Raw genomic sequence first — 17,473 nt, forward strand, 5'->3', positions numbered from 1 at the left:
GATAATCCTATTCAAAAGCAATTGGTCACTTTCTTATGTCTTTGTACAGACCAAACGCGTGTTCAATTAACTTGCGAAATTTTCCATTGCAATTCGCTTCCGTTCGAGCTTCGGTTGTCTTATCAGGTGGCGGAGAATATTTTTACGATAAAACCCGAAACGGGGACGACGACTTTGATAATATAGTTTTTAACCTTTTATCTATGCTAGCAAGCTAATTGCTTTTACTATAATATAACGTGCAGTCGTATCACACGTCTCCGAAATAAAATCGGTCAATTTTTTTTTACGTTTAAAGACTTCCGACATCATTAAATCTCGATTATACCCGGGAAGGTATACAGTTATAGTCGTTACGTAACTTCAACGGGCGAAGAAGAAAGGACAGAGACGATGGACTAGTTTTAACTTCGCTTCAATCGCCAACGGCGGAGGTCGTGGTTTCATCGACCGGTCCTATCGTCACAATTTTAATTGAGTTCTTAAGCAATATAGCGTCAAAACCAGATTTACCACTTGTCCAAACATCTCCCGACATCTGTCATCCGTCAAAGACAAGGCATCCTGACTTGCTTCTATGAAACTCCGTCTTAGGTCAGAAATTCTAATTTGCTTCTCAGAAAATTCTTAGTTAAGTCAAAAATTCTGACTTGTTTCTCAGAAATTCTGCCTTTTTTCTTAGAAATTATGACTTGTTTCTCAGAAATTTTTACTTGAGTTAATTCGGGCTTGTTTCTTAGGAATTCTGTTTTGTTTTTCCAACATTTTGACTTGTTTCTCAGAAATTCGGTCCTCAGTCTGAAATTTTGAAGTGTTTTTCAGAAATTTTCAGTTGATTCTCAAAAATTCTTACTTAAGTCAGATATCCTGACTTGTTCCTTAGAAATTATGACTTTTTTCTCTCAGGAATTCTGACTTGTTCCCCAGAAATTTTTACTTAAGTCAGAAATTCGGGTTTATTTCTTAGAAATTTTGCCTTGTTTCTCAGAAATTGTTACTTAAGTTAGAAATTCAGCCTTGTGTCTCTGAAATTCTGAATTGTTTCTCAGAAAATTCTTACTTAAGTTAAAAATTCTGACTTGTTCCTCAGATATTCTGCTTTTTTTCTTAGCAATTATGACTTGTTTCTCATTTTTTACTTAAGTTAGAGATTCGGATTTGTTTCTTAGAAATTCTGTCTTGTTTCCCCGGCATTTTGACTTGTTTCTCAGAAATTCGGTCTTAAATCCGAAATTTTGGCGTGTTTCTCACAAATTTTCACTTGATTCTCAGAAATTCATACTTAAGTCAAAAATCTCGACTTGTTTCTTAGAAATTATTCCTTTTTTCTCAGAAATTCTGACATGTTTCTCAGAAATTTTTACTTAAGTCAGAAATTCGGATTTGTTTCTTAGAAATTCGGCCTTGTTTCTCAGAAATTGTGATTTATTTCTCAAAAATTTGCATAATCAAATTAAAACCCATATTTTATTTACGGTGACCTTTCAGCTCTTTCTTAAAAGATAGGGACAAATACGAAAAAATAACTGAAATAGTGGTATGCCAATGGTTTGTATCAATTTTGGATCTCGATTCTTCTCAATTCTTTTGGCTAAATTATAATTGGGTACAGTATATAGTGTATGTCTGGCTGATGTCTCGTAACGCTAAGTCGCACATCGTATTCTTCGGACCGTGGCCGACGTTGGGACTAGTCCCATAAAACCGACCATTAAATAAACAAATTACGTTTACGTAAGACTAAGCACGAGTAGCCAGGATCATTAAGGTCAACCCCATTTTCTGTTTTCCTTTATGTAACTCCTTACAGCAAAGGTAATATTTTTGCGCTTAAAGAGGTCTAACGCACATATACGAGAGAAATTAATGGTTATACCCGCTTTTCGTTAAAAACTGTCACGCTAAAGCGCAAATATAGGAAAACGGAAGATCATAATAATCGTAATTCGCGTTACGTCAGAAGTGGGATTCGTTGCAAACCGCTCGCTGATGTGTGCGAGAATTTGGAACGTTTAAAAATCATTCGTCTACGAAATATATCTGACCTTTTTGAGCATTAACAGCAACCACTTCCGAAAAATTACTCAAAATGTTTTCATTAATTTTTTATGTATTATTCTTTGGCTCATAAACAATCAAAGCTACATGAATTATGTGGAAAATATGGGGCGGAATTCGAAAATGGATAAAAAAATGCGTTTTACTTACAGAAAGGAACTTAGTATTGGACATCTACTTTTTGATCCACCATGTATATTTTCTGTTTGCTGTGAAAAATTATTGTTATCATTTTTTATGAAAACATTTAAAATAAGTTTTTTATATTTAAATTAAAATATACCACTAATAACATATCATACGGCATTTTAGTCACAGGGTTGATTAAGATTGTTCACTTTTTAGATTTTTTTTATTGATTAAAACGTTCATTTTTATTGATTAAAACATCGGAAATTTACAATATTCCATTATTTACGGAAACGAGGCTCTGTTGAACTCGCGTTGATAAGAGTCCAGCTACTCGTGTTTCGTCGAGCGCATCGCGTCACGCTAGGCGAGATAAAGTAACAAGCAACCGCTGCTCCTTTTCTTTCGATCTGCACGGCCAAACGGGAAATCAAATATATAATATCTAACACATAGGACACTTGCTTTTTGCTTAGCGACTTTTTTTTTTGGAAAATTCGAAAAATTTTGCTTAAAAGTAGATGGTGGCAACGTCTTAACCCGAAACAATTGCGCTGAGTGGTAACTGTATTTTTATGACCGATAATTAGTTCGGATTTTTGATAAAGGTGGTGTCAGTATTTATTAAATGTCAGTGAAGTCCATTTGACAAAGGGAAAATTATTACAAACGCCCATTTTTATGCGAGTTCAAACAAAAATGTTCTCAGAAATCCTAACCAATAATGTCGAGGTCAAATTCGATTTATTTACTTTTCGATGTGGAATTGACTTATTAATATTCTTCTTCTTGTTATTATTATTATTATGCTAAAAAAATCGAAATCGTGAGTTTCTTTAAAAAAAAAATGTCTCATGATTGAAACAAAAAATGTCAGAATTTCCGAGAAACAAATCAGAATTTCAGAGAAACTAGGCTGAATTTCTGATTTAAGTAACAATTTATGAGAAACAAATCAGATTTTCCGACTTAAGTAAGCATTTCAGAGAAACAAGGCTGAATTTCTGATTCAACAAACAACAATTTATGAGAAACAAATCAGAATATCCGACTATAAAGTAAGAATTTCAGAGAAACAAAGATCAATTTCTGATTTAAGTAACAATTTCTGAGAAACAAATCATTATTTCCGAGTTAAGTAAGAAGTTCTAAGAAACAAGTAAGAATTTCTGAAAAACAAATCAGAATGTCTTAATTACTTAAGTAAGAATTTCAGAGAAACAAGTCACAATTTCGAAGCAACAAATCAGAACTTCTGACTTCAGCAAGAAGTTCTGAGGAACAAGTCAGAACTTCTGAGAGACAAGTCACAATTTCAGAGAAACAAGGCCGAGTTTCTGATATAAGTAACAATTTATGAGAAACAAATCAGAATTTCCTACTAAAGTAAGAATTTCAGAGAAACAAGGATGAATTTCTGATTTAAGTAACAATTTTTGAGAAACAAATCAGAATTTCTGACTTAAGTAAGAATTTATTAGAAACAGGTCATAATTTCTGAGAAACAAGTCAGAACTTCTGACATAAGCAAGAAGTTCTGAGGAACAAGTCAGAACTTCTGAGAAACAAGTCACAATTTCCGAGAAACAAGGCTGACTTTCTGATTTAAGTAACAATTTCTGAAAAACAAATCAGAATTTCCGACCTAAGTAAGAATTTCTGCGAAACTAGTCGTCGTCGACTTCTTATATGATGATAACAATAAAAAATGAATAACGATATTGACGAAAATCTTCATTTCGTTTGGACTTTGTCTAGTTTGTGACAGGGCACTGTTGTTATTACTAAAAAACATCGTAACCTCCAAAACTGGACGTAGGTTTCGCAGTGCCTGCAGGATGTTTATTAGATTCTTTTAACCAAATGGTTTTGCTTATAAACCTATAATCTCTTACAATAAAACACCGAGCCGTCATCCTAATTCCCTTTGAATAGTTTCCACCGATATCCTGCTTGCCGATTAAACATTTTATAGCGACCCTTATCACGTCGTCTTGTCATGACATTGTTTTCTACCGTTTTACATTCGAAGGTGCCCGTCGAATTTCAATCGACCACATGCGAGAGAAATTTTTACACGAACGCGGCTACACGGTATTTTCTCCGATTTTGTTTTTGTTTTTCGATCGGTTACGGAATGTTTCGACTTTCCGTTAGACGGTTAAACGATTTTCGACAATACGGTTCGATAAGTCGTTGTTCGATAGACCGGTAAGTTACCATAACATAAAAAAAAGATTACGCTTTTATCTGCTAGTTCATATTAGTTCTTTCAAAAGGTTCCGACTTCGTCCTTGCCCCACGTATCATCCCAAAAGGGGGAAAGCATTTGAAATGTAACAAACTGCCATCTCAAACAGCTAATGAAATTCGATTGGAAACCGCAAAAATCATTAAAAAATCAAAACCTCCTAAATCCAATATCGTAATCCTAAGAGCAGATAAAGGAAATGCTACGGTGGACGCGGACACAAATGAATATCAGGAAAAGATTCAAGATATTCTTACAGACGTTAAAAAACGTCATCTATGGATCGCGACCTTAAATCTGTTATTAAGGCTTCTTCTCTATCAGACTCCGTGAGAAAATCTGTCACTCCCCACCACTCTAAAATTCCTCGTCTCTACGGACTTCCAAAGATCCACAGACCAGGATTACCCCTTCGATATATTGTCAGCACCATTGGTTCTCCAACATATTCTCTAGCAAAATATCGAGCTTCCTTATTAAAATCCCTTACAGGGAAAACTGACAGTTTCGTACTTAATTCCTTTCACTTCATTGAACAATTAAAAAGCATTACATTAGATGCACAAGATATTCTAGTTAGTTTCGACGTAGAATCCCTCTTTACCAAAGTTCCAATTCCTGAAACTCTCTACATCATTTCAGATATATTCTCACCTTAATTGAAAAATGCTCGTCTGGAACATATTTTTCCTATAACGGTCAAATTTTTGAACAAACGTCGGAAACAGGTACGGGTTCTCCAGAGAGGAAAACTCTCGGCACCTTTTCGATCCTCACATTAGGCAAAATTTTTTAAAAAATCGGCTCACGTTGACGTTTCTGTTATTGCTGCCGTTTACTTTTACACAGGGTGTTCAAAATTAAGCCGCAAACTTTCGCATCCCGCTAAAGGCTACTAAAGGCGCAATATACAGGGCGGACCATTTGGAAAATTAAATATCTGCGATAAAATGCTGAATCTGACAACATCGCTCATTGAACGAAATTAAACAATTAAAATGCCAAAGTAGGTGCCTGTATAGTACAAAAGCGGACAATCCTTAAATATAAACAACTTTTGAATTGTTGCAGGATTTTTTTTTACCGAAATATTTATTGAGACGTGTGAGTATAAATACCTTTGATGCTTTTAAGTTCTTTACCGAATAATACAATTTTTAATATTTATTAATATTTTGTGTAATTAAAAACGGTTATTAAAGTTATTAATTTTTAATTTTTACCCATTAACCTTCGATCGAGGTATGTATTATAATGTGTGCGACATAAAGAAAAAAAAAAACGGTACATTAATAAACAAACTAAAGTGAAACGTGAGCCTGGTTTTTACATCAATCACGTGCATTGGATTCAAATACACACACACACACACACACACACACACACACATACACACATTCATTAAACTTGACATTAAAATAGGAAAGGCGGGTAATGCGTATAATACGTTAGCACGGAATTAAATTTGTATTCCACGTTCCCGAATCGTACACGAGCAACATTCAAACGAGGTACGATTTTATCGGACCGTTTTATTAACAATTAATTAATAATTGCTGCTTATTTATTAAGGCCGTGTTATACTTACCGCTCAAAATAAATTATTGGTTACACAGTGACAATAGACGTGAAGGTCGTTGTTATTTTTTAGGGTCCGCGAAAAGCCATACTTCGGGACACACCATACACGTGTTTAATCTTAGTTTCGTATTAGCGCGTTTCACATGTCTTTAACGATTTGTTACGAACGTTACTGAACATATAGAGACGATGCAAAATCAATATGTTATATTTTAATATACAGGGTGTTTTCTAATTGAATGTAAATTTTTGGGTACATTTTAAAAAGAAAACTTCATATGAACAATGTCCTACAGGTCTTAATTTTTAAAAACTTTTTTTAACTTTATTTTTAACGCAATGGGCCTAATTGTCGACAAAATAAGCTGGTATTTTACACACAGACATGATTTAGTAAAAGTCATCCTTACGAAATAAAAGTGTTTCAGAAGTCTGTCACTAGATGGTACTTTAGCTAGAATATTTCTTTTATTTTTCCTGCATTTTATTTATTTAGACTGATAATAATAAAACAGGTTGCCTTAAGAAGAATCACAAATCCTTAATAATTGTTACTCTTGTTTTAAGTCAATAAGGCTTATCCTTTAGCCATAAATCTATTGCTATATTCTTGGTCCGAACTTTACCTGTAAATGTGGATGATATCAATGATCTACGACAAAAAATAACGGTTGCGAAATCATTAGAAATAGGCCGGGCGTATTTTTTCGTGTTCGATTGTATTCCTTAAAATGTATAAGGAAATGTTTAAAAATGAACGGTGGGTATTTTGAAAATGAATTGTAATTAACGTTGTATACTGTTTAATTCTCGATTATTAATAATAATTATTTTCTTTTTTCGTGAGCGTTTCGTACAACGAACGTTTTCCTTATCACAGACTAATTAAGTAGGCCGTGAACCTTCACAAAACAAGCCATTTAAGTCGTCTTGTTACCATGGAAACATCAACAACAATTTAGTAACGTTTGTTGTCAGTACCATTTTGAGAATGTTATATTTATACAATTTAAAAGTGGAGGGGAGTTTTTTAAACAAATTAGCTTTCGGAACTAACAACACAATAGAAAATTTTTAAAAAACAATAAAATGAAATGTCCAAAATCTCAAAAATCAGGTGTCTACAGGTTGAAATGCGGATCTTGTCCTAAAATTTATATTGGACATACAGGTAGGTCCTACAAGACACGCATCAACGAACATAAAAGAGCGTTTAAAAACAATAGTCTAGATTCTAATTATGCTACACACTTAAACACAGAAAAACACATTTTTGACGACAATTTTGACATTTTACATCCAGTCACAAAAAGTAGAAAATTAAATTTATTGGAGATTAACAAAATGAGATATTCAAATGTATTGCTTAACGATCAACTAGATTTAAATACGTCTCCATTATTAAACTTAAATTCTCATAACAATATTAATTAAGGTTTTATTGTCATTTTTCGGTATATATAGTACCAGCTAGTTTGTAAATATTACATTTGTTAATGTCACGGTGTTGTCGAAACAATTGTCATGGGAAAATATAAAATTTCGTGAAAATCTGAACTTTTAGTTCTTATTTATTTTGTTCTATTTTACACTATCAGCCTAGAATACAGGGACAATAAAAAAAATTTCTAGGTAAAGTGGCCTCTAGTGACAGATTTCTGAACACATGTATATACTTCGAGACGCACTATACCTAGGAGATCGCGTCGGGTGTAAAAATCTACTCTAATTACGGGGCTTATTGATAAGAGAAAATGCGGCACCGCATGATTAACGACCGACGACGGGATCGCGCGGTACGTTCGCGTCTAACGCCGCTTTCTATAACGTCAACTTTGTAAATAATACCTTATTTATTGAAAACCGCGGCAAAAGCAAAACGATGGACATAATTTATCCGACGTTAGTTCGCGTCGTGAAAGTGAATTTTCCATTTGTTTCAAAACCGCAACCGAACAAGTGACGGAGACGGTCGACGTTGCTTCGAAATAATTATCGACTTGCGGATCGATTCGAAGGGAAAGCTCTTCGAGTACTGCATCTAGAAGATAAGATTTATGAGCGCATGGCAATAAGTGCGACACTGTTTATTGTTGTACTAAAAAAAACATATAATTTTATTTGACCGCCCTGTATATAGTGACAATTGAAATAATACGAAAAACTCGATAGATTAATGGTATTTTTATGTAGATAGGGTGTCCCGTTCCTTAAACTTTATTTGACCGCCCTGTGTATAGTGAGAATTTAAATAATACGAAAATCTAGATAGATTAATAGTATTTCTATGTATCTAGGGTGTCCCGTTCCTTAAACTTTATTTCACGGCCCTGTATATAGTGACATGGTTCAAAATTTAGTAATTTTTAAATGACTGTAATTAATTTTTTTTATGTTAATCATACTTTGTTATACGGTTTTGGAAAGCTTAAAGACTCGACTTTAACAATATAAATTGTTTTTTTGTAAAAAATAGCGAACATTATACGTAAATTTAATTTTAGTGGAAAAAGAATTTTTCCCATGTTAATTAAATGGGAAACTAAAAAAAAATAGCGACCCCCTAGACTCAAGCTACAGGGCTCATCTTTGATAAGGACTTTTTTTCATATCAAAAAGAAACATTTAAGAGGGCGAGAGCTAAAAAAAAAATTAAAAATTTATTATAGAGTGTTCCCACTTTCTTGTGTCGCCCATTGTGTTCCCATTTAGACGATAGGTCTCAAACTGTACAGTGTGATAATATTTTATCTGATCGGTTACATATTCCGGGGTTCCGCAAGGTCGCATCTTAGGACCCTTATTCTTTCTCGTTTATACGTCGTTGTTGGGCAAGTTAGTTAGTTAATATTAGATTTTAAAAGTAGTACCCAATTTTCTTTAGACGAATTGTAAATCAATTTCAATTGTGATTAATAAAATCATTTTACTATGAATATTGTGACCTGACGAATAAGACACAGTGATAAAGAGACGTAGTGAAGAGTGATGACGAACAACAAAACTATGGCTGCCATCAACAAGAATCAAAGTGACATAATAATAATAATAATAATAATAATAATAATAATAATAACAATAGTAATCAAGAGAACTAGAGAGATGCTAAAAACTATAACAAATTTTTTATACAAAATGGCTTGCCGACTAGCAGACCTCCCTTTCGACACCTAAACGAGCACATTCTTGCGGATAAAATTAATTCAGCGAAATGGCTTATAATTGGACCGTACGTCAATTATTTTATAGCGACCTTCGCAGATTCGTGTCGACAAAAATCACGCGAGCTCGAATTAAACGCTAGCCTAGATTCCAGGAACGACATTTTGTACATTTGTTAAGTAAATGAACGCTCAAATATTTTTTTTTTACACTTTCTCAATGTCGAATTTATCGGCACGTTTCTCGGGTCGACAAATCAATATCTGGGTGTAAAAAAGAAAAATACGTCAACTGGTTGACATTTGACATATGTAGGTCATGTAGGTAGCCATAATTTTCTTCAAGTGTTCTTCAATTTTCGCATTGTTCTGACGCTTTATAATAATCAGATGGACTACTTCCCTCTAAGAATGTTAGTTATAGCTATAGTCAAATCAGATCTTATAACAAGTCAGAATTTCCGAGAAACAAGTCGTAATTTTCGAAAAATATGTCAGAATCTCCGACAAATATATCGCAATATCTGAAAAACGTCATAATTTATGAGAAAAAATTAAGAATTTCTGAAAACCATTCCAAATTTTCGAGAATTATGTCAGAATTTATGAGAATTATGTCAGAATTTATTAATGAAGTTGGAATTTTTGAGAAACAAGTTAAGAATTACAGAGAAATATGTAAGAGTTTCTGAGAAGAATGTCAGAATTTATGATTTAAGTCAGATTTTCTGAGAACTAGGTCAGAATTTTCCACAAATATATCAGAAATTCTGGGAAACATGTCAGAATCTATGAGAAACAAGTAGGAATTTTCGAAAAATATGTCAAAATCGCCGATAAATATATCGAAATTTCTGAAAAGCGTCATAATTTGACTTAAGTTAGAATTTTTGAGAAACAATCAAGGATTTGTAAAAACCATGTCAGCATTTTTGAGAAATATGTTAGAATTTATTACTGAAGTCGGAATGTTTGAAAAACCAATAAAGAATTATCAAAAAATATGTAAGAGTTTCTGAGAAGTATGTAGGGATTTATGATTTAAGTCGAACTTTCTGAGAACTAGGTCAGAATTTCCAAGAAATATATCAGAATTTCTGAGAAACGTCACAATTTATGAGAAACAAGTCGGAATTTTCGAAACACGTCAGAATTTATTACTAAAGTCAGAGTTACTGAGAGACAAGTAAAGAATTACCGAGAAATATGAGAAACTTCTGAGAGACATGTCAGAATTTATGATTTCTGAATTTCTGAAAAACAAGTCCTAATTGCTGACATAAATCTTCGTTAATTCATAAAAAATATATATAAAATGGAGGAACTATAACAGACCAAAATATTACGGTTGATGCCTCATACAAGTGTTCTTAAACATTTTAATTTTATTTTAATTTTTTCATTAATTTACATAGTTACATATAACAAAAGTTGCCAGTTTCATTGAAACTTATTTGGGCGTTGTTGAAAAATACTTAAAAATCGAAGAGGTACGGGGAACAGTAAAAAAACTAACATTTAACAATTTTGATAGTCGTAAAACTTGAGGACCATTCAAATATCAAAAATTTAACTTATTTTTGTTCAATAATTATAATATATATGTTATTAAATATCTTGCAAGTTTGTGTAGTGTTTTACGAGAGTTAGACGAGTGGTGGAGGCAAATAAATTACCATAATAATTCTCGCGAAAAATAAATATGCTTTTTGTAAACAGGATAAATTCAGAATTAAAAAAACAAGGCAAATCGAACTCCGATGAAATTGCCGTGTTCCTGGATTCTTGCTCGTCCGGACAAAAAATGGCGGCCATTACAGACGTCTTCGCCGTCAGTAATAATAGTTCTTTTAGTAATTGTGGTTCTAAATTGCCGTCGACGGTTCATGTTATGTTAAAAAAAAATTCGCCTCAAGCCGTGGGAAATTGACCGATTATTATGAAATCGAAAGAAAAGCGACTCGATTCCTAGCCAGCGTCAACACTCTGTATGTTGTCGGATTTTAATATTATTCAAAAAGAAAGAAAGAAAGAAATAAATTGTGAGTATGAGATCAACACGATCTTTCGTCTTATCAAAAAAACAAATTACCGGAAGTACCACTGAAAATTGTATTTTGCAGTAGTTTTTATTATTCCACATTCAATTTAGCATAATAAATAACCCGTAAAATAAAACAAAATATATTTCAAATATTTTTTGTTATACGGTGCAAATTTAGTTTCGACTTTTTTCTTTTCCTTGTTCTTCTTCTACCCTACTTCGATTTTCCAAGACCGCTCAGCAATGTCTGTGACTTTTAAATTAAAATCCCAAATATCCCTCAAAAGTATTGGAGATACGTAAAAACGCTGCTTGACCGTGGGACTTTTAAGGGGATATTCATGCGATGAACTGCTACAATATCCAATTTTCAGTGTAATACTTCCTGTAAAATCGAAAGTATGTTTTTTTATTCATTTTTATCAAATTTGTTTCTATAAAAAATACTCCGACAATTTTTGACCAAGGAAAAATAAATATTTTTTTATTATTATCTTCAAAACGATTAGAGCTATCGCAAAAAGATAAAGAGTAAATGCCACTTGGATTTATCTGTGTAATACAAAAATGGAATAATATCTAGGACCGGAAGTACTATTCGTTTGTTTTTCATGTAAAAATCTAGCCATACTTTGGCACCTGTACCGCTTGGTTAGTAGTTTCATTGTCACCCGGTATATGCATATATATTAAAAAGATGAAAAAACGGAAAAATATACTGGGTAAGTAAATCAATCTCACTTCCGGCAAAACCGGAAGTTATATTCGATAGTTATACATGTCAAAATGTACTTTTATTTACGTTACTCCTTAAAAATTTCAAATATTCCGATTTTTTTTGGTAAAAGATTCTTACCATCTCCCTCCTCAAAATGGCGAGCTGCGCGTCCAGGTTGGTCATTTTTTTTCCGTGTCCTTGCTGGGCACCTATATGGGTAGGGGTGATTTGGGGGCCCTGATTGGACGACCGCATAGAGCTTGTCCGCACGGGGGTCGGGGGACTCTGGTGGCGCTGATCCAGAAAATTGAATCCCGACAACGATTTCGGGAGGGGGGGCAGGCCGTGGAGGTGGGACATTTTTGTTATTCTGAAAGTGACGCGTCGAAATAAAAAAATAAAATAGGGACCAAGAAAAATTTTTTTTCAAAAAAACTAATTATTTTTTGAATACTTTGAATGTTTTTTTTGATTTTTTTTTTGTACTTTTATTTATGAAATAATTAGTTATTTAAATCGAATAAAAAAATAATAAGCTTCGCTTAGTTCGTTATATCAAACAATTGCTTGTTTGATTTGGATAGATTTATTAAAAGCAAATAAAATAAAATAAAAATAAATACAATTTTTTTTAAAATACAACGCGTTATTCTTCAAGTGACGCCTTGATATTAAAAAATAAAATAAAATAGGGAACAACTAAAAATTTATTTCAATAAACTAATTATAATTTGAAAATTTTCATTGGTTTGCTTGATTTTTTTTGTATTTTTATTTATGACAAATAATTAGTTATTTATCGCCTGTTTGATTTGAATAGATTTATTAAAAGGAAATAAAATAAAATAAAAATAAATATAAAAACAATTTTTAAAAAAATACAACGCGTTATTCTGAAAGTGAAGCATTGAAATTTAAAAAATTCAAAAAGGAAATAGCTAAAAATTATTTTAACAAACTAATTATTATTAGAAAATTTTCATTGGTTCGTTTGATTTTTTTTTGTATTTTTATTTATTGCAAAACAATTATTTATTTAAACCGAATAAAAAATAAATAGGGTTGGCTTAGTTCGTTATATCAAACATGATTTAAATACGTTTATGAAAAACAAACAAAATGGGCGGAAATACAAATAAAAATAAATAAATAATAATAATAAAATAAAATAGAGACCAACAAAAAAAAATTGTTTCATTCAAATTATTGTTATTTGAACATTTTTATTGGTTTGTTTAATTTGTTTGGTATTTGTAAAAAGTAATATTGTTCGCTTAGTTCGTTATATCAAACAATGGCTTGTTTGATTGAAACACATTTATCAAAAACAAATAAAATGGGTTGAAATACAAATAAAAATAAATATATAAAATAATAACAATATTTTGAAAGTGACGCGTCGAAATAAAAAAATAAAACAGCGAGCCACAAAAAAAATTGTTTCAATAAACTAATTATTATTTGAATATTTTTAATGGTTTGTTTTTTTTTGGTATTTTTATGGCAAATAACTATTTATTTAAATCATATAAAAAGTAATAGGGTTCGCTTAGTACATTACATCAAACAATCGCTTGTTTGGATTAAATACATTTATTAAAAGCAAATAAAACGGGTTAAAATACAAATAAAAATATTTAAAATTATTTGAATATTTTTATTGGTTTGTTTAATTTCTTTTGGTATTTTTATTAATGGCAAATAATTATTTATTTAAACCATACAAAAAGTAATAGGGTTCGCTTAGTTCATTATATCAACCAATAGCTTGTTTGATTTAAATACATGTATTACAGGCAAATAAAACGGGTTTAAATACAAATAAAAATAAATGAAACAACAACAACATATAATTAAATTAATACAATTTTATTATCATCATTAAACAATTTCGGCAATGTGTTGGGTATAATAAAATGGTTGTTGTTGGTATTGTTTCTCTTACAACTCGCTCCTTGTGCAATCTGTGGGGATTTATTACATACAGTATGCATGGTACAATTCCACTTATTTTGCGAAGCCTAGTTAAATAAGTTCGCACATTCTATATGCATTCACTGTTTACAGCTTATTAAGGATTTATAACGTAAAACTGATCGTTTTTATAGCAACCATTTTTGTTACAAAGCCCTTCACATCCCGACGTCAAGTCGGAAAAGAAAATTACGAGGTGTAACGTAAAAGTGCAAAATCTGCCAACACCGCTGTTAGGATTTTCGCGTGTTCCAAAATCCCCAGTTTTGGCAGTTCCGGTTGTTTTTTCAAAATTAAAAAGGTTTCAAGGAACCAAAAAAAAAAACGTCTTTTAAAAAACCTTCAAGTTGTCACTTGAGTTTGACTGACGTTTCGTAGATTTCGATCATTTTTATTTTGGATCGGGCAATCGAAAATAAAACTCTGGCGGTGAATTCTGAAACAAATTTCGCAAAAGTTAACAAAAAGCGATACATAAATTTGTATTTTCAAGTCTGTCTGTATTTAAACGTCGTATTTTTTGACAGTAATAACTAAATATTTGTTATATGTATAACATTCTCATGCTATTTACTATCAATGTACATAATAGGTGCTCCTCTGCACTTTATTCTTTGTAATAATAATAATTTAAAAATTTATTACGCAGAAAGCAATTTCAAAAACTGGCTTACATATGGCAAAATAAAACTGTTGAGACGATTCCCATTAAATGAAATGTTAACAGCATAAATTTTCTTACGTCGGGTTACCTCATCCGATTCGGATCGTGAGGAATGTAGGGTACGAGAATAATATTATATACGACTACGGTATATCTCGAGTTGCATTTCGCAATTGAGGAGCGAAGAATGCCTCGGGATACACGACACGGAAAGGTTAAATAACAGGGAAAAACATCGGACGACCTTGCCTTTATGTAAAGCCCGGACCACACGATACAATTTGTACGTATTTTCATTGAAGCGTTTAATGACCGGAACGATTTTTTTGTTTCAAATAACTTATTATGGAAAATTTTTTTTTTTCTTTAATTTAGACCAATGCATTATTTTGTTGAATTCAAGAACAAATTGTTGCATTGTAATTTTTGTCGAGAGTTTGCTATTTATAATTAACGCTTATTACTATAACTATTATTATTAAGTATTACAAATTAATCAACTAAGAAATAATAAAGCAATTTGATTCTGTGTTTAGTACGAATTACTATGATATAGTGGGTAACTATTATCGTTACTTATATTTAATAATCCTTAAACATTATAATATTTAAAACAAAAAATAATTTTGTGCTATATTCAATCCATAGGATAGGATGCGTGCATGCACACACAGTCAGGCGTTTATATATTTTCCCTTGAACCCTGCTCGCAACTATTTTTTTCATTTTACATTTGTCTATTTTAATTAAAAAAAAAAAGGACATATCGTACTCTGGGCACAAGATATGGCAAATGGATACGCAAAAACGTATGGATTGCCTTATCTAATGATACTCCCAGAAGAATTGAAAAATGTGTCAATATCAAATAATAACATTGTAAATGTAATAGCCCTGGATCTCCCACGTTTCCAGGTAAACGATCACGGCCATTTTGCATACGCTCGTGTGTCTCGTAGGCTCCTCGATGGGAGCCGAATTTCAGTCCCCCTCGGTTAAACCGTTCGAAAGATATTCGCGTTTTCATTAAGCGTCTACAGAGAACAGAAACGGGGGTAATAGAGAACAGACTAAAAACGAAAACGTCCTCGTTTTCGACGCCGATCCCGCCTGTACCGATAGCGACGATGTCGAACGCGCCGTTTCCGAGAAACGAGTTTGGTTAACGATAACATATACTTTCGAAAAATTCAATTGCATTGATTTTGCGAGACGGTTTTCTTATTTTTGCTAGTGCCAATAGAATAAACCAATGTCGAGCAAATATTTATTTTCTCACACTATACAGCACTATGAAATAACGTTGTCGCGTCTGGATTGAAAGCAACTTCCATTTGGATCTTTTCAAATATCTCCAGCAGGGTACGTGATAGACGAAAACCGCAAATACAAAAATTGTAGCCCTCGATGTGGCCTATAACACAGTTCAAACCAATTGGTCGAATTTTTCACGAGTTTTAATTTACGGCGAATAATTTACGCAATTTTCGTGTGGTTTTTAAATTTTTGAAAATATTTTATGTCTTCCCCAACCAGGCTCGATAGTTTCCGTTAGGAAATTAATTCTATGCGTTTTAACGCGATACCTTCAAATGTCCTATCGAGCTTACCGCACAGAGAAAATCGTTAAAAAAATATGAACGCCGCTGTACGATGGCGGCCATTTTCCATAGGCTCGTGCGTCTCGAGGGTTGCTCGATAGGAGCCCAATTTCATCCCCCTCGGTTAAACCGTTCGGACGTTATTCACGTTTTTATCGAGAGAACGGAGAACAGACGCCGGGGGAACAGAGAACAGACGAAAAACGAAAACGTCCCCGTTTTCGACGGCGACGCCGCCAGACGGTTACGAATATCGGATACACTATTCGCGGCCCCGCCTACCTGTCGAAATCCAACCCCGATCCCTCTTCTTTATGGCGAGCGCTTCGTGCGTCCTCTATCGTGATGTGACAGCTCGACATTTTCACCTCTTTGCCCTCGTCGCTCACCCCGTACCAATCGTTGGTGTGTATATTCTCTTCGTTCTTTAGCGTCGCGTCTTCGACGCCGTTCATGCGTCGCAACTCGCTAATCAGCAGCTCGTGATTCAGGCGATCGTTGAATTTCACTCTACGCTCGTCGCTCGAGGCGCTCTTGTTGTCGTCGTCGCTGATGACGATCACGGTGGACAGGTTTTCGCACGAAACGTCGTCGTCGCCGACCGTTTTGTTCGATATCACGATACGGTTGCGCCCTCTGTCGACGTCCAGCACCGACGCGAACATCTCGTCGATGAGCGTGTTTACGTGGTTACGATCGTCCACGATTGCCGCGTCGCTACGTTTCGGTTCGCCTGAAACCAAAACGAAAAACACTCTACGTATAGTACGACCAAAAATATGGTGCGTTTATCGCTTCGACGTTTCAAGACCTTCGACAAATGTTTATTAATTGTTCATTTTAACGCCAAGTGATATGTATCGTTTAACCTAAATTGCAATATCGTCGGTATACGAGAGAAAGTGCAAGTAAAATATTAACAGTTAACAAATATAAAATTGACACCAAAATATTATTGTATAACAGCCTAGCTGCTTCCCATTTATAATTTTTTTCAATTTTTTTTTTTATTTCGGAGATATTCATTCTTACATTACAAAAAATTGTGGTAATTTTATGTTGAAAGAATGTCATTCTAGTCATGTACAAAACTTTATATTACATAAAGACCTACTCTTAATAAATTTAAGACTTTTTATACGCCACGCATTGTCCAAATTGTGATTTCTGCGTGCTTAGCTTTTGGTTTCCGTTTATCTGGAAGTTTATATTTTATATTTACAATTTATATTTGGCATTTTTTGCGCAGCATACTGCCAAATAAAGATTATATTATTATTATTAACAATTTA

General features: G+C 33.1%; 1 protein-coding gene across 1 annotated transcript in view; it reads right to left on the bottom strand.

Annotated features, from left to right (window-relative positions):
- Nucleotides 1-17,473, bottom strand: part of LOC132704651 (uncharacterized) — a 34,857-nt gene that overhangs the window by 12,986 nt on the left and 4,398 nt on the right. Inside the window, exons 3-4 of the mRNA XM_060674791.1 lie at nt 16,464-16,914; nt 12,081-12,312 (exon numbers count right to left, since the gene is read on the bottom strand). Coding sequence (XP_060530774.1) covers nt 12,081-12,312; nt 16,464-16,914 — 683 coding nt within the window. The remainder of the gene's footprint in view (nt 1-12,080; nt 12,313-16,463; nt 16,915-17,473) is intronic.

The sequence above is a fragment of the Cylas formicarius genome, unplaced genomic scaffold (genome assembly GCF_029955315.1).
Source record: "Cylas formicarius isolate icCylForm1 unplaced genomic scaffold, icCylForm1.1 PGA_scaffold_7__23_contigs__length_41026272, whole genome shotgun sequence".
NCBI classification, from domain to species: Eukaryota; Metazoa; Arthropoda; class Insecta; order Coleoptera; family Brentidae; genus Cylas; species Cylas formicarius.